General features: G+C 35.8%; 1 protein-coding gene across 1 annotated transcript in view; it reads right to left on the minus strand.

Moving 5' to 3' along the window:
• The window catches only part of CDS1 (CDP-diacylglycerol synthase 1), a 72,173-nt gene that overhangs the window by 11,427 nt on the left and 38,028 nt on the right, over positions 1-22,718 (minus strand). Inside the window, exons 6-9 of the mRNA XM_040479356.1 lie at positions 8,083-8,141; positions 6,349-6,431; positions 4,988-5,075; positions 2,517-2,585 (exon numbers count right to left, since the gene is read on the minus strand). Coding sequence (XP_040335290.1) covers positions 2,517-2,585; positions 4,988-5,075; positions 6,349-6,431; positions 8,083-8,141 — 299 coding nt within the window. The remainder of the gene's footprint in view (positions 1-2,516; positions 2,586-4,987; positions 5,076-6,348; positions 6,432-8,082; positions 8,142-22,718) is intronic.

Below are 22,718 nucleotides of genomic sequence, written 5' to 3' on the forward strand. Positions count from 1 at the left end.
AGGAAGGAAGGAAGGAAGGAAGGAAGGAAGGAAGGAAGGAAGGAAGGGAGGGAGGGGAGAGAGAGGGAGGGGAGAGAGAGGGAGAGAGACAGAGAGAATGAAAGGAAGAAAGAAAGAAAGAAAATAAAAAGGTTTTGGAAATCAGTGATCTTACGATCTTTGTACGACAACAAAAAGAAGGAAGGGGAAAGAGAAAAAGAAAACTGCTGTATTACAGCAAGGTTTTACTTTTTTAAAGTACACATAATGAGGGGCACCTGGGTGGCGCAGTCGGTTAAGCGTCCGACTTCAGCCAGGTCACGATCTCGCGGTCCGTGAGTTCGAGCCCCGCGTCGGGCTCTGGGCTGATGGCTCAGAGCCTGGAGCCTGTTTCCGATTCTGTGTCTCCCTCTCTCTCTGCCCCTCCCCCGTTCATGCTCTGTCTCTCTCTGTCCCAAAAATAAATAAATGTTGAAAAAAAAATTAAAAAAAAAAAATAAAGTACACATAATGAATGTTAGCAGAAGCTAACAATTATAAAGGGATGAGAGAGTACAGGACTGAAATTTATTGCATAAATTATGGTTACATTAATTTCAACAATAAACAACTGCTTATTCAAAATTACTAATAAGTGAAAAACACCATTGTTTTTAACCAATCCAGGAAACTATTACTAAAGTATTCTTATAGCCATATCACTACAATTTTTAAAACTAGCTATCCTCAGCCATGGGAGAAGATACATAAAATATTTCATTATAAATTTAAATTGCTAGACAACAGTCACCCTCTTATTTTGCAGCCATTTGCCCCATTATATTGCTGAAGAATGGTTAACAAATGTACAAATATGACACTAGGAATGGATTTAATCCAACCATTCCAACCAGTTTACTCAAAATCATTTATTAAAAAATATATGTAAGTAATTTCCTTCCTTGTTACTTTGTCATGCATTATATTCTTATAGAGTAGCTCTTTATTTTCTTCTAATGATATGGCTATTCTTGTAGTATTTCTAAATAAGTCTTTAATGATACTAATACCACATTCTTATAGTATTATTTAACTTAATATTCTAATTATACCTGCTTTGTGATGTAAAAACATTGGACAAGCCTGGATCTCTTTTCGTTGTTCTATTTATCAATTATTATCTCACCAGTATTCTACCACATAAACATCAGAATAATTTTACTCAATTCTATTGCCACTTTCTTGAGAATCAACTAAACTTACAAATTAAACAGGGCAATTATGGTAGTATTCCCATCCAGGAACCTGGCACATTTCCACTTATTTGTATTTTGCTCCCTCTCAAAGCTCCATGTTGTTACCAGTTACTCCACATCTGGCTACAGAATATATTCAGAACTATCAGGGACTAGACTCTTGAAAAATTAAACTTCCTACCAGTTATTTTTTTTTGCATACTTCTATCCAGCCATTTTACTGTATCTTTATTAATTCTCATGAGACCTCTTTTAATACAAACATAAATTCCATAATTGTACACTAATTATTAAAATGTTAACAATATCTATTATGCATGGCTAAAAGTAAATGTCAATTATTTTTATCAAACTTTTCCTGCAAGTTGGGTTTACAGCAGCAAACACCCCCACTAAATCAATTAGCCAGCATGCATTAAGGAGACAGAGTTCTTCAACATCGTTTATATTCTCTGCTTTTCTCAAAGCCACCCCTTGTCCCAGCACCTGTGTCCCTGTGTCCCCCATAAGGCAGAAGAGCTGTTAGAAACTGCCAAACACAACAGCACAACAGCGGGTCTCAAATCTAGCTGTACGTCAGAATTAACGGGGAGTCCACTGATGGGATAGGGCCGGGACATATATTTTGTATAAGCAACGCAGACAATTCTATTTTTCTTTTTTTTTTTTTAAGATGTATGTATGTATGTATTTACATATCTTTAAAGTTTTTTTTTTTTTAATGTTTGTTTATTTTTGAGAGAGAGTGACAGAGCATGAGCAGGAGAGGGGCAGAGAGAGAGGGAGACACAGAATCTGAACCAGGCTCCAGGCTCTGAGCTGTCAGCAAAGAGCCCAACACAAGGCTCAAACTCATGAACTACAAGATTATGACCTGAGCTAAGTTGGACGCTTAACTGACTGAGTCACCCAGGCGCCCCTACTTATTTACTTAAGAGGGAGGGTGTGGGTAGAGGGAGAGAGAGAGAGAGAGAGAGAGAGAGAGAGAATCTTAAGCAGGCTCTACACCCAACAGGGAGCCTGTTGCAGGGCTTGATCTCAAAACCCTGAGATCATGACCTGAGCTGAAATCAAGAGTTGAACACTTAACCAATGGAGTCACTCAGGCACCCCTCTCCCCAGGTAATTCTGATATGAGGCCATGATGAGAACTACTGGAGTACAGAATTGGCTCTGTTTAATGGGTTTCAATAAATACATTATTAGCATTTTGTGGTTCAATTTTTTTAGGTTCAAAATAGATTGATAAATTTGCCACCATTTTCAAAATATAAATAAAATAAACATCTCAGTAAAACTCACAATGAATCCAAACACGACTGTGGAAAAGAAACCGCCAATGAATCCTTCCCAAGTCTTTTTAGGAGACAACTAAAAAAGGCCAAATAAAATTAAAAAGTTACTACACTCACAAAACACACAAATACATATGGCAAATTGTTTTCAGTGAATTCCCACAATACCTTATACATCTCTCCGTACTTTTTTCTTGATGGAATGGCTTTGCAAACCTTTTTCCTTCATTCCATGATCCCGATTTATTTGTACAAATTTCTCTAGTAATATCTAACACATTTTAGACCCTCAAACTGTGAATATATGTTTCTGTATAAATAACCTCAATTTATTTTTTTCTCTCCCAAAGAACTATGAACTCTATATTGAAATCATCGTCCCATGACTCTTATGCTTATATAAACCCCCACAATAGGGTGGTTCTTGCAGTAAGGGTGAGATATAGTCATTCCAAGTACATATGGTCTGTATTGACCTACAACTGGCAAAAAAATAGAAGAATGAGTATAACAAAACACAGACATTGCAGCACATGAGATTTTCATATATTCTCAAAAATGCCATGCATTCAACAGACCTCTTCCTGAAATGGCAAAACACTCCAGATACAGTATTTGCTCCACAAGTATTCACATATCCTTCTCCCTTGGGTCACAATCTATGTCTGTCTCCATGAAGAAAGGAACATGTTGTGCTTCTAATAATAGATACTGTTTCAGATTCCGGCTATTGTTTCTCAGTCAATGGGGCATTCAGGCAGAGAAATCTGGAGGAAAGTTTGGAAATCAGTGATGCAGGGGCAGGAGGAAAAGATTTGGGAGTGCACAGCTCTAACTGCCTGAGGTGCCCTATATGATAAGGACTGATGTATGGGGAGATCACTGATGGCCTCTGTGATGACTCTTTCAGTGGATGGGTGGGGACAGAAGCCAAATAAATATCAGACAGAAGTTTCTGCAGACAGAAACAGGTGACAGGCTAATCTACCTGATCTCTTTATAGACCTTTTGTCCTAATGATGTTCATAAAACCCAAAGCCAAAGTGTTGACAGAAATGGTTTCTTGACAAATCTGATAACAATTCTGCCACAGAGACAATTTCCTAGGATGATTCAGTATTACTGTCATGAAGTAGTTGACTCAAATTCAAAAGTGCCTGTTGATTATTTTAAAGATGACTTCTCAAATTAAATTGACCTATATAAAACTGATTTAGGGGTTAACTTGCTTAATCACATATGGGTATATTATACAACTAATCCAGCCTGGTAAATTCACTAGAAATCTGTGTCCAAAATCAAACAGTAAGATTCCTCTACAACCATAACAGCCTCTCTGAAGGCTTTCTAAGCCAAAAACTTATCTGGTACAGAAGTCTTGAATATTTAATCACTTGCCCTGATGCTGCAGCAGCTTTAGAAACTTTTAAAAATATATATATACCTTGCTTGCTGTATCCCTCCCTATAGCTCAGCCTGATGCTGTATGCTGCTGGACTCTTACATGGGGAAGAACTTACGGAAGACTTTTAAAGGACAGGCACATCCATGTGTTCCTCTGGGAACACTTAAGCTACTCTTGTATCATTCTTAACAAACAGGTTTTGTATCTGCACAATTGTCCCAGTCCCTCCAAACTGCCTTCATACAGTAACATCAAAATAGCCAACCAAAATATTCGTGGGGATATTATTAAAGACTTTGCATAATACATGAATGGGGAGAACCCTATCTAAAGCCGCAACACGAAAAGTTTGTTTAAAGGTAATCAGTTCTAGTAAAAGGTCTATTTTTCCATGAGGAATCAGTTTGTTTCTTTCTTCCCCAAAATGAGCACTGTATAATTCATTAATTCATTTCTTTCTTTGCCTCCACTGAATGTAAGCAGAACCAAATCTAAGGCAAAACACATGGTCTTTTCACACGTATTTTCCTTTCCCTTATCTTAACCTTTCCTTATTACATGCATTATCAGTATTTTATTGTAGGGCCTCAAATTTTTTCAAAATAAGCTTGGGTGTAAACGTCTTACAAATGGACAGGACTATGGGAAGGTGATGAAGTGTACACTTTTAAAAAAAATTTGGTAAAGGAGGTGATAGAGGAGACAGTGACAGAGGAGAGCAGAGTCTAGGAAAGGCTTGTTTGTAGGGTTGCTGGGGAATGAAGAAAGAAGATTGCACTATAGCTAACAGAAAGAAACCAGCAGAAAGATGAAATGAGCCTTCTTCACAAGACAGAGGACAAATGATGGAGTCAGGTCCTTACGGAGGAGCTAACAGGTTATCTAAGAATCCACATGGAATCACTGGGAAACATGGCTCACTGCCTCTACACTACGGCTGTTAAACACAGCTAAGGAAAATCAAAGCACCTCAGAAATAAAAATGTGCAACAGCACCAAATTGTTGGAGATCTTCTCCAGTGGCTAATCTTTAAGGTTATGGTAATGGCTTCCTTGTGATGTTGTTCCATTACCTTAATTAATGGAGTCCTCCCAAAAAAAAATCCAAAAAGGTAAGCAGTTATGTCATTGCAAATAACACTTGATATTGGAACAAGGAACCTTAAAAAAAATCAGAAAAAAGTCCATATGATTAAGTGGCAAACATTTATATAGGTTTATGACTCATATTGAACCAATGCAATAGCCCTTTGGATTATATTGCAGCTTCATCCAGAACATAACACTTGCCAAAACATTAGTAGAAACAATAAGTATCAAGTAAATTTTCCCATTAAGCAATTCAGCAGAGCAAAATCTATAAATAAACTAACATACCAGGAGAATATTGCTAAGGAAAATATTAAAAAATCAATTTAATTTTAATATTAAGCAATCCATTTCTATAGCTATAAACTTTCAAATTTTACTTTTATGAGGAACAAGTTATAAATAGAACAAAGAATTTAAAAAGCGGTCTTTCAAAATGGAAATAAGTCATCTGTTTAGACACAGTATAATCTTCATAAATTTATACCAAGCTCTTAATAAAAATTCTTTTTCAGGAATAATTATCAATTTCAATTCTATCTTAGCCTATAGTTACATTAAACCCTACTAATTGTACAGAACCTACTAATTTCAGTAACTGCTCCCCATCAATTAAAAGTCTGCATATGGAAGACAATCTTTGTTATACACACACCTCAGTATAAACAAATTAAAACACAGAGCTGTGAAGGGTTTTATCTTGACAAAACCTATCAACTCTAAAAGATTATTAATTAATGGACTTAAAAGAACGCAGGGAAAATATGGTCAGATTTCTTAAAGCGTAAGTTTTTCTCCACTCTGATTTTTAACTAATAACTTTCATAATTTTAAACAAAAATGCTTTCTGAATCTGCAAGGCACTGCTATGTAGCAAGTAACTCCATCTGAAATCTGGACACCTACTCCTGTGTAAAGGCAGAGTAAAACCTACCCAACTTTCACCCAGAGAAAATACATTGCCAGCATTCTGTTTGCTGACAAGCAAACATTCATGTACTTTTTGCATTCCACAAAAATAATATACTCTTTTTAAAGTCTATGTGTGCTTTGTAAAAAGGCACACTAAGGTGCAGTAACACCCGAAAATGTTAATTAATTGTGGGATCTTTTAGGAAGACTTCCTGCATTTTATTTGGAACCCGAATAAAGGGTTTTCAAGTTGTTAACAAAGCATTTGTCTTCAGGTGTCAAATGGTAAGCAAAACTCAGGAAGACATTTTAATGAAATAGAGCAACAACAGAGAGCACATTTTAGTAGAAATCTGAAAGACACTGTCCAATGTGAAAGAGCTTTAAAAAGGCTAGGATATAAATACAAAGCAGCATAACACTGTCCCCTTACCATATCATGCCTTCAAACAGATTTTGGATGACAAGATGTGACTGGGTAACTGTTATCAGTAAAGTGACATGAGTCCATGCAAACTGTTAATAGCCCAAGAACAAAACAATTAGTGAACACAACTCATCAGTGCAGCCCTGGAGCAATAGCAATTTTGAAACACAAGTTTCTAGCATGACTTTCAGTCAAATTTTAAAAGGTAGAGTCATACAGAATAAATGCTGTTAGTAAATTATATTCATTTTGGTTCCTACTGGAACCTTAAAACCATGAAGACATTTAACAAAGTAATATTAATTCATACACAAATAGAAAGCTAACAGTATTGATGCACTACTAAATTTAAAAACATATACAAAATATACAGTAATCTTGAGTCATTAGTTAAAATGATAATGAGAAAGTTATGGTGGTTGTTTCAGAATTTAGAGAGAAACATTTTCCTTGGCATTCTGCAGTTATTAAAAATGCTAAAAATGATTTTTCTTTCAGAATTCACTATGGTAGCTTTTTCCCATTAGGAGTTATTTCTGACTTCAAATAACTCAAACCAGCAGGGACCAATTACCCTTAAGTGCCAGCTCTTCATTCTCGAAAACTGGTCTTCACAGCACTATTCAATGACAGTATTTGATTTCAGATTTTCAAAGACTTGTGTGTCTCATCAAGTCCATCTAGCCTGAGAAATGTCACTTTAGTAATTTTTAGCATCATCAGTATGAGGACAATATGAATGAAAAAAACTAATGTTTCTATGTTTGTCTTACAATTTTGATTAGAATTTATAAAATGTTCATAATTCTTAATATTTTGATTTATTCATAACTTATTTCCCAATTTGGCAAATAATATATTAGTTGTTTTGTTTTGTTTTTTATCTGTATAAAAGATCCAATTCTTTTTATCCTGGTTTCTTCAAAATGTGTATTTAATTTTTTTCAGTAGGCACCATTTATATTTTCATAGCACATTCTATTATTTCTAACTTGTCTTGATGATTTCTAGATTCTTATGGAGAATTTTAATCTCCTCTCAAGATCCCCAGAAATTAGAAATGTAAGAAATTCTAGTTTCCCAGTGAAGATGCTCAATAGAATGTCCTAATGGGGAAAAGCAAAGCCTAAAGAATAGGAAATATATCCAAATCCAAAATAAGCCTAACACATAAATTCACAGATTTAAATACTATATTTTGCATTTTACAATCTTATAATTAGCCAGCTTTTAAGAAAATAAGTTCATAATGCACAGTGATAAATTTCATTAAACACTGAACATACTTCAATGATACAGTGCAAAAAAAACACCTTAGGGCAAAAAGAATTATGCAATCAACTGTGTGACTAACCACAACTACCAAGAAAATATATGTTCTGTTCTCTTTATGCTCAGGCTAACAACAAATAAACATAGATACTTTCTCTAGAAAAACATGGTATGTAATAACTGTTCAGGAGACTATGAACATGCTTCAAATATTTGATTTTCATTTTATAGGCTTTGAAAATATTCAAAGAAAGAGTTTGGGAAACTTTGAAAACAGTTAAAATTTTTAAACCTTCAAAAACTTTACAACTTAAACCTTTTGTATTTAATAGTCAACCAAAACTGAAATGCCCCCACATTAGGCAAAACATCAACTAGCAGATTAGATCTACTCACTACAGAAAAAAAAAATTAAAGGTGAGTGTTTTTATTATATACAGTGACTACAGAATAATAGTTAATACAGACCATATAAAACTGCAGACGATAATGTTTCTTCACCAAGCTCAGCACAAACATGCAGAAACCTGTTCAAGAACAAAACACATGCGCTTGTGCAATTTGTTACAAAATGTAAGATTCACGGAGCTCAAATAAGCCAATTTTCTGAACCACTTCTAGATATAGTTTAGCACTTACTCATAGGTCACCTCTCCTACTCATATTAAGCATTTTATTTTTTTTATTTTTATTTTTATTTTTTTAGGTAGGTTTCACATCCAGTTTGGAGCCCAATGTGGGGCTTGAACTAAATGAAGGCCCTGAGCTCAATACCTGAGCTGAGATCAGGAGTCCGACACATAACCTACTGAGCCATCCAGGTGCCCCTTATGATAAGCATTTTAAATAAAAACTTCTTGAGTGAAATGATCTTGTATTCTCCAAAATGCCTACTATATTCCATGACATAAATTCAATAAACATCCCCTGCATTAAGAGAATTAGTCTCTTGCAAATATGTGAACATGAAAAAACAGATCTTGAATTTCAGCTGAATAAAAGTCATCTGCGTAGAGAGAAACAAAGTTACCTCCAAGGGAAAACCTATAAGGCTATCAGCTGATTTTTCAGCAGGAACTTTGCAGGCCAGAAGGGAGTGGCATGACATATTCAACGTGCTGAAAGGAAAAATCATACAACCAAGAATACTCTATCTGGCAAGTATATCATTTAAATTTAAAGAAAAGATAAAGAGTTTCCCAAACAGAAGATAAAAGAGTCTTACAAGAAGTATTAAAGGGGCCTCCTTAAGTAGAAAAGAAATTGCCATAAGTAAACATAAGAAAATTATGAATAAAAAGATGTAAAATATGATCACATACATATAATACATGGGGGGGGGAGTAAAAAAAAAAAGGAAAAGAAAAGGTGTTTTTTTTTTTTTTTTTTTTTTTTTTTTTTTTAAGAATGTGTTTGAACTTAAATGACCATTAAATTAATGTAGACTGCTACTTAGGATGTTATATATGAATCTCATGATAACCACAAACCTAAGATCTGTAATCAACACAGTAAACAAAAAGAAAGAAAGTCAAACATAAGACTATTGAAACTTATCAATCACAAAGAAGGAGAGCAAGAAGGAATAGGGAAGAAATACAAAAACAGTCAGAAAACAAGTAATAAAATGGCAATATCTATCAACAATTACTTTAAATGTAAATGGCCTAAATGTTCCAATCAAAAGACATAGGATGACAGAATGTATAAAGAAAAGAGGCCCATCTGTGTGCTGCTTACGAGCGATTCACCTCAGATCTAAAGATACATATGGGGGAGGTGCCTGGGTAGCTCAGTCATTTAAGCATCCAACTCTTGATTTAGGCTCAGGTCATGATCTTCTGGTTTGTAGGATCAAGATCCATGTCAGAGTCTGTGCTGACAGTGCAGAGCCTGCTTGGGACTCTCCCTCTCTGTCTGCTTCTCCCCCACTCATTCTCTCTCAAAATAAATAAACATAAAAAAAAAAATAAAGACACATACAGACTGAAAGGGAAGAGATGGGAAAACATCTACCATGCAAACATAAGTGGGGAAAAAAAAAAGCCAGCATAGCAATACTTATATCAAACAAAGTAGACTTTAAACCAAAGAATGTAACAAGAGACAGAGAAGGGCATTATATAATGATAAAGAGGTCAATCCAACATGAGGATATACCAATTATAAACATCTATACACCTAACACTGGAGTACCTAAAGCAAATATTAATGGACACAAAGGGAAAAATTGATGGTAATTCAATAATATTGAAGGACTTTAACACACCAGTTACATCAATGGATAGATCATCCAGGCAGAAAATCAACAAAGGAAACAGTGCCTTTGAACGACACATGGGACCAGATAGACATAAGAGATACATACAGAACATTCCATCTAAAAACAACAGAATACACATTCTTTTTAAGTGCACTTGGAACCTCTCCAGAATAGAGCACATATTAGGCCACAAAACAAACCTCAATAAATTTAAGAAGACTGAGACCATGTATCTTTTCCAATCACAATGGTATGAAACTAGAAGCAAATCACAAGGAAAAAATGGAAACAACACAAACATATGGAGGCTAAACAATATGATCCTAACAACTAATGGGCCAAAGGAAATCAAAGAAGAAATTAAAAAAAAAATACATGGAGACAAATGAAAATGAAAACACAATGATCCAAAATGTTTGGAACACAGTGAAAGTAGTTCTAAGAGGAAAATACATAGTGATAAGCGGCTACCTCAAGAAAGAAGAAAGCTCAAATAAATAACCTAACCTTCACCTAAAGGAACTAGAAGAAGAACAAGCAAAGCCCAAGGTGAGTAGGAAAAAAGGAAACAATAAAGAGCAGAGCAGAAATAAATGACATAGAGACTAAAAACCACAGTAGAAAAAAAAGTCAGTGAAACCAAGAACTGGTTCTTTGAAAAAATAAACAAAATTAAGATACATCCTTAGCCAGACTCATAAAGAAAAAAAAGAGAAAAGACCCAAATACATACAATCAGAAACAAGAGAGGAGTAACAGCTAAAACTAGAGAAACACAAAGGATTATAAGAGAATACTATGAAAAATTATATGCCAACGAATAAGACAATCTAGAAGAAATGGATAAATTTCTAGAAATACACAATCTTCTAAAACTAAACAGGAAGAAATAGAAAATCTAAAGAAACTGATTATAAGAAATTGAATCACTAGTAAAAAACTACCAAAAAATTAAAGTTCTGGACTAGACAGACTCACATTCAGAAAACATTTAATACCTATTCTCCTCAAACTATTTCAAAAAATAGAAGAAAAATGTCCAAATATATTCTACAAAGCCAGCATTACCCTTACACAAAAATCAGACAAAGACATCACACAAAAAAACCAAAAACTACAGGCCAACATTCCTGAACACAGATGCAAAAATCCCCAATAAAATATTAGCAAACCACATACAACAACAATACATTATAAAGATTCACCAGGATCAAGGGGGATTTATTACAGAAATGCAAGGATGGTTCAATATTAACTAATCAACCAACAAGATATACACCACCATCAATAAAATGAAGGACAAAAATCATATGATCATCTCAATAGTTGCAAAGCATTTGACAAAACCCAACATCCATTAATGATAAAGTCTCAACAAAGTAGGGTTAGAGTATGTATGTGTACACACACACACACCCTACAGCTAACATCACACTCAATGGTGAAAAACTGTGAGTTTTTCCTCTAAGATCACAAACAAGACAAGGATGTCCATGCTCCCCACTTTTATTCAACATGGTACTGGAAGTCCAAGCCACAGCAATCAGACAAGAAAAAGAAAGAAGAGGCATCCATATTGGTTAAGAGGTTAAACGGGGATCAAGACATGATACTATATACAGGAGATCCTAAAGACCCCACCCAAATACTACCAGAAGTAATAAATGAATTCAGTAAAGTTACAGGATATTAAATTAATGCCTAGAAATCAATAGTGTTTCTATCCACTAATAATAAAGTAGCAGAAAAAGAAATTAAGAAAACAAGACCATTTACAGTTGTACCAGAAAGAATAAAATACCTAGAAATAAATTTAACCAAAGATGTGAAAGACCTGTACTCTGAAAATTATAACCACTGATGAAAATAACTGAAGATAACACAAATGTAAAGATATTCCATGCTCATGGATCATAATTCATATTGTTAAAATGTCCATATTACCCCAATCAATCTACAGATTCAATGCAATTCCTAACAAAATACCAAAATACCAAGCATTCTTCGCAGAACTGGAACAAATTGTACTAAAATTTGTATGGAACCTCAAAAGACCCCAAATAGCCAAAGTAATCTTGAGGGGGGAAAAAAAAAGGCTGGAGGTATCATACTCCCAGGTTTCAAGATATACTATACAAAGCCGCAGTAATCAAAACGGTATAGTACTGACACAAAAACAGACATATAGATCAATGGAACAGAATAGGGACACCAGAAATAAATTCCTGATTATATGGTCAATTAATCTATGACAAAGGAAGCAAATATATAAAATGGGAAAAAGATAGTCTCTTCAATAAACAGATCTGGGAAAAATTGGACATGCAAACATGCAAAAGAAACTAGACCATTTCTTAACACCATACACAAAAATAAACTCAAAATGGATTTAAGACCTAAATGTGAGACCTGAAATCATAAAAATCCTAGAAGAAAGCACAGGCAGTAACTTCTCTGACATCAGCCATAGCAATATTTTTCTAGATGTGTCTCCTAAGGCAAGGGAAACAAAAGCAAAAGTAAACTGCTGGGACTACCAAATAAAAAGCTTTTGTACAGCAAAGGAAACCATCAGCAATATAAAAGGAGACCTACTGAATGGGAAAAGATATTTGCAAATGATTTATCCAATAAAGGGTTAGTATCCAAAATATATAAAGAACTTCTACAACTCAACACCAAAAGAACACAAACAATCCAATTAAAAAAATTCAGGACCTGAACAGACATTTTTCTAACACACTGAAAAAGTGCTCAACGTAACTAATAATCGGGGAAATGCAAATCAAAACCACAACAAGCTATCGCCTCATACCCATTAGAATGGCTCAAATTAAAAAGACAAGAAATAACAAGCACTGGCAAGTATATGGAGAAAAAGAAACCCTCATACACTGTTGATGGGAGTATAAATTGTTACAGCCACTGTCTAAAACAGTATGAAGGTTCCTCAAAAAATTAAAAATAGGAATACCACATGAATCAAAAATTCCACTAATGGGTATTTACCCAAAGAAAACAAAGACACTAATTTAAAAAGATACATGCACCCTATGTTTATGGCAGCATTATTTACAATAGCCAAGACATGGAAGGAACATAAGTGTCCATCAATAGACAGGTTAGGAATATGTGGCAATGTGGCTATATAGGTGTGTACACACACACACACACACACACACACACACACACAGGAATATTACTCGGCCATAAAAAGAATGAGCTCTACCCACTGCAACAACATGGATAGACCTAGAGTATTATGGTAAGTGAAATAAGTCAGAGGAAGACAAATGCCATATAATTATATTCATATGTGGAATCTAACAACAACAAATGAGTAAATAAGCAAAAACCCAGAATCTGACCTACAAATACAGAAAATAAATTGACAGTTAATAGAAGGAAGGTGGTGGGAGAATGGGCAAAGTGTGTGAAGGTGGGTGGGAGATACAGGCTTCCACTCATGGCATGAGTAAGTCACAGGAATAAAAGGCACAGCATAAGAAATATAGTCAGTGATATTGTAATAGCATTGTATGGTGACAAATGGTAGCTATACTTGTGGTGAGCATAGCATAGGATATAAACTTATCAAATCACTTTGTTGTACACCTGAAACTAATATAATATTGTGTTTCAACTATATTTAAAAAACACAAAGTATCATTATGAAAAAAAAAACGTACTTGCTTTATCAGTCCATCAGGTGTATGTACAGAATGTTGTAATCTCTACATAAGACCAAAAATTAATACTAATTATATGGCAGCTAACATCTACTGAACACTTATTATGTTTCAGGCTCTCATTTAAGCATTTTACAAATATCACCTCATTTAATGCTTCTAACGTCCCTATCATGGTAAGTATCTATTATTATCTTCATTTTATGTATGAAGAAAAATGCACAAAGGACTTTATTAACTGTCTGAAAATCACAGGGCTACAAAACAGTTAAACCCTCAGATCCTATGGACTCTGAAGAGCCATGTGGCTCCATAAATCCTTATTAGTAAGATTCAGGTTAAGAATGACTTGAAACTTCTCAGAACCATATTATAACTGTAGTAAAACATAATATTCTTAATAAAGATTTACAAGCAGCAAATGTGTTTGGGTTTATGTTTATATCCCACAAATTTATTACAATAATATTTTACTAAATAAAAATTATACCTAATTCAGTGAAATAATCATATACAAAATAAGGAGATGCAACGGGAAGCACTTTTTGCCTAAGGTATCAGTAAACTTCTAAAGAGAAATATTCCTTTACAGAAGTAGATATTGCAAATACATAAATTAAGTTTAACTTCAGTTAAGCGCCATCCATGCATTCTATTCTACGATATCCTTACTGTGAGTTCCCCAAGATAGAAAACGAATTGTCAGGTAATCTATCCCATATGAAATAAACACTAGCTTTCATATATATCTAAGTTATATTTACCAAGGCCATTCTACCTACTAGAGCAACCAAGGTGGATACTACACTGACCAGAGTAAATAATCAACCAGCAGCTTCCTTTAGCTATTTTTTGAAAGCTAATTCGAAATGTCAATGTAAAGGAAAATGACAAAGGAAGAAAATACATACTGGCTCCCAGATCCTATCTCACCTCCTATGTGTCACCTATGGAGTTAATGTGACTGACTGAACTGCAAGATAAACATGGGAACATTTTCAAATGGAAGCACAACTGAAAGCCCTAGGTCACTTTCTTGAGACAAAGAAAGAAACTGGGAGGAGGTACAGATTAAAACATGAAATTCACGGCTTTGAAATCACCAGTAGCATAAAGAACCTCTTTAGTAATTATTATTGCTTTTAAGATTTTATTCTCGGGGCGCCTAGGTGGCACAGTCGGTTAAGCGTCCGACTTCAGCCAGGTCACGATCTCGCGCTCCGTGAGTTCGAGCCCCGCATCAGGCTCGGAGCCTGGAGCCTGTTTCCGATTCTCTGTCTCCCTCTCTCTCTGCCCCTCCCCTGTTCATGCTCTGTCTCTCTCTGTCCCAAAAATAAATAAATGTTGAAAAAAAAATAAAAAAAAAAAATAATAAAAAAAAAGATTTTATTCTCTAACAGGTAGACTTATTTTGTGGCTCAAGTAACAATGCAATTTCTGTGCCGTTTTATGCTGTTGGTTCACAGTTAGAGGCAAATGTAAATTGGACGTGGTGTAGAGGCTAATGGGGTAAGAGCTGAGCAGAGACAAGACAGACGTTTCTGGAAGCTCTACTTCTGTCCAAACGGACCCCTCTGACTCTCCCAGCACAACCGTGGGAACTTCTCAACATCATTAACTGTGAATTATTGCCTCACAAATACCACTCTCACATGTATGTTTTTCTCATTTTTGAGATCATATAACACCATTCACCCTTAAGCATTTCTTCAAACAAAATCACTAACAGAATTATTCAATATTTTCCTAATGGTGATTTTATCTAAGACAGTCTTGGTAACTCACTTTTACCTGGTCCAACTTCACTGTTAAATCACCAGTAACATGCAGCTTTTTATGGTGCTTTAATAAAGGCTATAATTGTCTGACTCTTACGATACATTAAGATAATAAAATTTTCTGAATTTGGCGAGGGTATATTTTCCTAGAATATCTAAGGAATATTATTTTTAAAGAACAATCTGGAAAAGAAACACATAAATTTATTTTCTCATACATAACCATAAAGCTATGTGTACGTTTTATGCTTAAATGTGTAAAAATAACATTATACTGGGGTGCCTGGGGTGGCTCAGTTAGTTAAGCATCCAACTTTGGCTCAAGTCATGATCTCACAGTTTGTGGGTTCGAGCTCCTCATTGGGCTCTGTACTGACAGCTCAGAGCCTGAAACCTGCTTCAGATTCTGTGTCTCCCTCTCTCTCTGCCCCTCCCCTGCTCGCACTCTCTCAAAAATAAATAAAAACGTTTTTAAAAATTTAATAAAAAATACATTATCCTATATTTCAATAAACCTATGGAAAGCATAACTTTGTCCATTTGGATACATAGTTTTACTTTTTTTTCCTAATTAATAAACAATATCTGAATGGTCACATCTCCAATTAAAAATAGAATTTCTTGGGGCATGGTTCATGGGTTTGAGCCCCACATCGGGCTCTGTGCTGAGAGCTTGGAGCCTGGAGCCTGCTTTTTGTTTTGTTTTGTTTTTAATTTTGTTTTTAATGTTTTTTTTTTAATATGAAATTTATTGTCAAATTGGTTTCCATACAACACCCAGTGCTCATCCCAACAGGTGCCCTCCTCAATACCCATCACCCACCCTCCCCTCCCTCCCACCCCCCATCAACCCTCAGTTTGTTCTCAGTTTTTAAGAGTCTCTTGTGCTTTGGCTCCCTCCCTCTCTAACCTTTTTTTTTTTTTCTCTTCCCCTCCGCCATGGTCTTCTGTTAAGTTTCTCAGGATGCACACAAGAGCAAAAACATATGGTATCTGTCTTTCTCTGTATGACTTATTTCACTTAGCATAACACTCTCCAGTTCCATCCACGTTGCTACAAAAGGCCATATTTCATTCTTTCTCATTGCCACGTAGTACTCCATTCTGCATATAAACCACAATTTCTTTATCCATTCATCAGTTGATGGACATTTAGGCTCTTTCCATAATTTGGCTATTGTTGAAAGTGCTGCTATAAACATTGGGGTACAAGTGCCCCTATGCATCAGCACTCCTGTATCCCTTGGGTAAATTCCCAGCAGTGCTACTGCTGGGTCATAGGGTAGATCTATTTTTAATTTTTTGAGGAACCTCCACACTGTTTTCTAGAGCAGCTGCACCAGTTTGCATTCCCACCAACAGTGCAAGAGGGTTCCTGTTTCTCCACATCCTCGCCAGCATCTAGTCTCCTGATTTGTTCATTGTAGCCACTTTTAATGTTTATTTTTGAGAGAGACAGAGCATGAGTAGGAAAGAGGCATAGAGTAAGGGAGACACAGAACCTGAAGCAGGCTCCAGGCTCTTCTCTGTAAAGAGCCTGACAGGGGGCTCGAAACCATGAACAGTGAGATCAGCACCCAAGCCAAAGTCGGACACTTAACAGACTGAGCCATCCAGGCACCCCTATAATTATGTTTAATTACTACTACTGGTCAGCATTTATGTACATAGCACTGCACCTAGTTTTGTCCATAAAAAGATGTGTACATCCTGTTGTCTAGTATATCAAAGAGTTCCCAGGTAGTTAGGGAGATCCAATTACCCAAAAGACTGGAGACAAATATATTCAAAAAGAAAATGAATGAGATTTCTAAACGAGTCAGGAGAAGTAAAGGAGAAAAAAGGCATTAAAAAGCCCATAAAGATGAGATTGAGGCAATTTCAGAAAAATGAACACTCAAAAAATATTTATTGAACAGTGAAGATATGCCAGATACAAAAAATATATATATAAAATGAATATGACCAGCACTCCCATTCAAGGAGTTCAGTCAGAATCTACTGAAGAGACAGAAATCATAATAAAGTTGTTTCTAAAATTTACTGTTGCTGATTAACCAATTCAATACATGTAGTCCTTAATTCAAAAAACAGACATTAAGATGGACCCAGGATTAAATATTGGAGCTTAATGACTCTTTCTCACTCTTTCATGTGGCCATATTTTTCAAAACATTTCAAATATCATGTTACGTGAAATCAGAAGCCCACTGCATTATGTGGCCCATATTGAGACATTAGACTCTGAGTTGTTTTTCAAAAGTTTTAAATGAATCTGTATTGTAGAAACTGTCACGCAAACCAACCATTATATTAGCTTAGACAAAGAAAGTTTTCTATCATCTATATGTTGAGTTTAAGGTGTAGAACAACACTGGCATGTGCACAGATTCTGTCTTTAACTCAAAAACTGTAAATGGTTTTGGAGGTAGAGTCCTCTGTGAACAGTTGTTTGTGATGTCTTTCTAAAGATTTCATCAACACCCTTTGAGATAATTAGATATCTAGGATGTCTGGGGAAAAAATTCTTAATTATGCATTAACTTTAGCCATGATTTAATTTTACAAGTCTACTGATGTTCTTGAATTCAAAGTATTATGTTCCAGTCACACCTTCTCCTTTAGGGTTTTTTTATAGATCAAAATACAAGCATACACGCATACATTTCAAGCAAAAAAAGTACTAGAAATAACATGCATATCACTGGTCAGCTAAAGAGATGTTACAGTGATGATATTAAGAGTGAAACATCTTAAGCTTATTCACTCATCACTATTTACATAATCACATGGCTGCTCTGGTTCCTAAAGAGCCCCAAATCCAAATGACCAAGAGCTTTTTAAAAATGTGTTTAGACCCTAGAGAAAATGTTTTTTCTATTACTTTCAGCCTTGCTGATTTTTTTCTTCGCTACCAATCAAATTCATTTTACAACAAAATTATCTAAATGTCAGAATGACTTTCTGGGTCTTTGTCAGTGAGTTCCTTTGTATGATATTAGACAGGTCATTTAGTCTCATGGGCCTTGGTGAGGGGGTCAGACCTGGAGATACCTACATTCTATTTTAATAACATTCAGTATCAATGAAATAGCTTGGGCTGCATCTGCTGTTTAAATCTGCTAAGACCTACACCTTCCAAAGCCATTTGATCACTGAAGAACTAAAATTCTTATAGGACTCCTTTGAATATTTTTTTACAAAAAGAATTCCAATGATTTTCACAGCATAATCTGAGAAAAAAGTACACATTCTCAACATAGCATGCTTTCTATTTCCTCACTCCTGTTTTAAAGTCAAATTCCCTTTGCTAGACTAAGCCCAAGAATGTTGTTAACTACTTCAAGAATCACCAATAAGTCCTCAAGATGTGGCAAGCAAAACATAGATGCTGAAAATATATCTATAAGAAGCACTGGGTGTGAATGTCCATGTTCCCGGCCTCTTGACCATTCATCCAAAAAGTATGTATTGGGAACATAAATGCCAGGCCTTGCACTAGGCACTGGGCATTTAAAAAATAAGAGAGACACAAAGTAGGTTGTTTATGTTCTAACAGGACCACATCTAGGCCACACGTAAAATGATAATAGATACAGAATACTATGCATGATTTATATTAGAAGTTTTATCATTTAACACAGCAACTCCTAGGTTACTACAAGGTTGCATTAGGAAACTACATTCATAAAACTGTAATAATGTCAATATCCTGGTGTGATATTGTACTTTAGTTTTGCAAAATATTACCATTGCTGGCAACTGGGCAAAGTGTATAAGGGATAGCTCTTATCACTTCCTACAACTACATGTAAACAGGTGGTTATCTCAACAAAAAGTACATTTTCAGCCAATAATTTGGGATACAAAAGCAATTTTTCATAGACTGTTATAAAGAGCAGTTTGGGGGCACCTGGATGGCTCAATGGGTTGAGCATCTGACTTCAGCTCAGGTCATAATCTCGCGGTTCTGGAGTTCAATCCCCACATCGGGCTCTGTGCTGACAGCTCAGAGCCTGGCACCTGCTTCAGATTGTGTCTCCCTCTCTCTGCACCTCCCCTGCTCGCACTCTGTCTCTCTCTCTCTTTTCAATGTTTATTTATTTTTGAGAGAGAGAGAGAGACAGTGTGTGAGCAGGGGAGGAACAGAGAGAGTGGGAGTCACAGAACTTGAAGCAGGCTCCAGGCTCTGAGCCGTCAGCACATAGCCTGACATGCGGCTCGAACTCATGAACCGTGAGATTATGACCTGAGCTAAAATCGGATGCTCAACCCACTGAGCCACCCAAGCACCACCCCCCCCCCCGTCAAAAAAAAACATTAAAAAAAAATAAAGAGCAGTTTGTTTCTAAGAATAGTCCACAGTTATTTTTATTTTTTAATATATAACCAACCCTCTTAGTATTTAAGTTTTTTATGTTTATTTATTTTTGTGTGTGAGAGAGAGAGAACACGAGCAGGGAAAGGGCAGAGAGAGGGGGGTACAGAGGATCTGAAGCAGGCTCTGTGCTGACAGCAGAGAGCCTGATGTGAGACTCGAATTCACAAACCATGAGATCATGACCTGAGCTGAAGTTGGATGCTTAACTGACTGAGCCACCCAGGAACCTCCAACCCTCTTAGTATTAAATACAAACTCAGGCCCTCCTTATATTTAGCATGAATTACAGTACCAGTTTCCTGTCTGATCATCCTATTAATGTCTCCCAACTCATCCTTCACTACACTACAGATCTAGTTATATCATCTCTTAATTTAAAATTCTCCATTGGTTTCTTAGGGATAAAGTCCAAATCCTTCCCATGATACACAAGGCTTCTCAAGATGTGGCTCCTTCCCACCTCCTTTCCAACCTTTAATGCCTGCCAGCGGCCCAGAACATGCAATCCTCTCTCATTTCCAACCTTTGCACCTTTCCTCTGCCTAGAATGACCTTTTCCTCTATTCACCTAGCAAATGTCTGCTTGTTCTTTACTATTCATGACACTTGTCATCTCTTCTCAAAGGCCTTCTATGGTCTCCAGCAGAGTAAAGTCCTCCTTACCCTTCATACTCTTCGAGGTCCCTGTCCACATTTCAGCAATGGACTAGGGGAGTCATGTCTCACCAGTTTCAAGACCCAGAAGGCATGCTATCAACCTCCTTTCCCTCTGTATATCCTCAACACCATTTGTGGTACCTAGGATTTGGAAAGCACTCATATGTTTGCTGAAAAAATGGCTTTTGATGAGTTTTTATGATTCTAATAGCCTAAAACAGCAAGCAGTAAGCTATTTCTATGGCAGAAACTAAGTCAGAAAAAAAAGGAAGAAATACTGATTTTTCTTTAGAAAAGTAGAGTCGGAAAGTTTAGCATATGAAGCAAACAATTACTAAAAATTAAGAACTAAATAAAACAAAGAAAATAAATTACATGGTCTTTACCCACTCAATGGAGAAGTTATTCTTAAGTATTAGTTATAGCAAACCACAAAGGGAAAGTAAGAAAAGGAAACAGTAGTCACCTTATTTTATGACATTCTACCTCAGATTTGCTGTACACACATCAATACAGATGTAACTGCAGATATGAAAAAACTGGATTCAGATGTGCTGATATAAAACCATGCACAAACTGCATTAAGTGGAAAAAAACAGGTAGGTAATAACCTGTTCTCATTTGTATAAAAAAAAGAGTGTGGAGAGGATATAAACATATAAGCTTTAATACTTAGAAAATGTCTGCCAAAGTACTGGCCACCTTCTGGAGACATTCTGGAGATTGTAAATAAGGCTCTGAGGCAGGAGGGAGATTTCACTGAATACTGAGCCCAACATTGATTGTGGAGAGAAAAGAAAAGAAAAGAAAATTACAGTGAAAACCCAGAGAGCAAAGAGAACTGAAGAAACATCAAGGAAAATAGAAGAGAAATGGCTACAAAATTTTGAAGCTGGAAAACAGACTTGATAAATTTTAGCAGACCTGAGAAATCAGGGACTAGCAGTATTTTCCAGAAAAAAGTAAACAGAGATCTCTCAGTAGAAGGCAAAGGTAAGGCCTAGACTTCTAGACTATAGTGCTAAGTACCAGTCTACTAATAACAAGTGCAAGCCCCAGCAGAAGCAGTCAACTGTGACAATTAAAATATTTTTAGAAATGTATGAACATAAAACATTTAGCATCTATGAACATTTCACAGGAAACTATTGGAGGCCATGCTTCAGCAAAATAAGGGTGTCAACTCAGAAACTGGAAGATGTGAAATATAAGAAATGAGAAGGCCAAATCATGAGGACACCTAGGCAGTAGGCCCACAAGCAGACAGTCCAGACAAGACCAGACTACAGAGGTTTCTAGGACAGAGGTCTTGAGGAAAAAAGGAGATTGATACACTGATTTGTGTGAACATTTGTAAAAACTACCAATAGGCATGGAACAAACTCAAAAGAATTAAGGATTCCTATACAGAAATGTATAGATGTGGAAAAGAGATTTGTGTGAACATTTGTAAAAACTACCAATAGGCATGGAACAGACCCAAAAGAAATATTAAGGATTCCTATACAGAAATTTATCGATGTGCTGGGGCGCCTGGGTTGCTCAGCTGATTAAGTATCCGACTTTGGCCTAGGTCACGACCTCACAGTTCCTGAGTGCAAGCCCCAAATCGGGCTCTGTGCTAAGAGCTCAGAGCCTGGAGACTGTTTCAGATTCTGTCTGTCTGTCTCTCTCTCTGCCCCTCCTCTACTCATGCTATCTCTATCTCTCAAAAATAAATAAACACACACAAAAAAAGAAATTTATAGATGTGGAAAAGAGAAGATGAAGCAGTTCTAAGTTTAAGAAAAACAAAAAGTTGTATAAGAATGGAAATGTACGGGCTCTGTGCTGACAGCACGGAGCCTGCTTAGGATTCTCTCTCTCCCTCTCTTTCTGCCCCTCCCCCACTCATACATGCTCTTGCTCTCTCCCCCTCAAAATAAAAAAAAATAAACTTAAAAAATGTAAACAATGGCAATAAAAAACAGTATGGAGAAGAGAGAAAGGTTATAAGAGGTAGTTAATAGGTAATGCCTAATATAAATTAAGAAATGGGCATATTACTTAGAAAAAAAAATAATCTGTAAGTGATGGGGTACAGGGTTGTGGTCTACACTGTGTTTTTGAAACTGATTTTTTAACTGACATACACTGATACAAATGATTTCTATTTTCATTAATCATCATTTTGTTATTCAGTAATTACAAGACTGATATTATGAAATAATGTGAATTTGTTGGGTTCAGCAGCAGAAGCCACTATGGACACTTTTTGCTAATATGGTTTTTAAAATTTAAAATACCAATAAAGTCTTGCCAGTCTAAATACAAAGTAAAAAGGCACTGTATTCTTT

The sequence above is a fragment of the Herpailurus yagouaroundi genome, unplaced genomic scaffold, assembly GCF_014898765.1.
Source record: "Herpailurus yagouaroundi ecotype Mexico unplaced genomic scaffold, PumYag 28, whole genome shotgun sequence".
Lineage (NCBI taxonomy): Eukaryota > Metazoa > Chordata > Mammalia > Carnivora > Felidae > Herpailurus > Herpailurus yagouaroundi.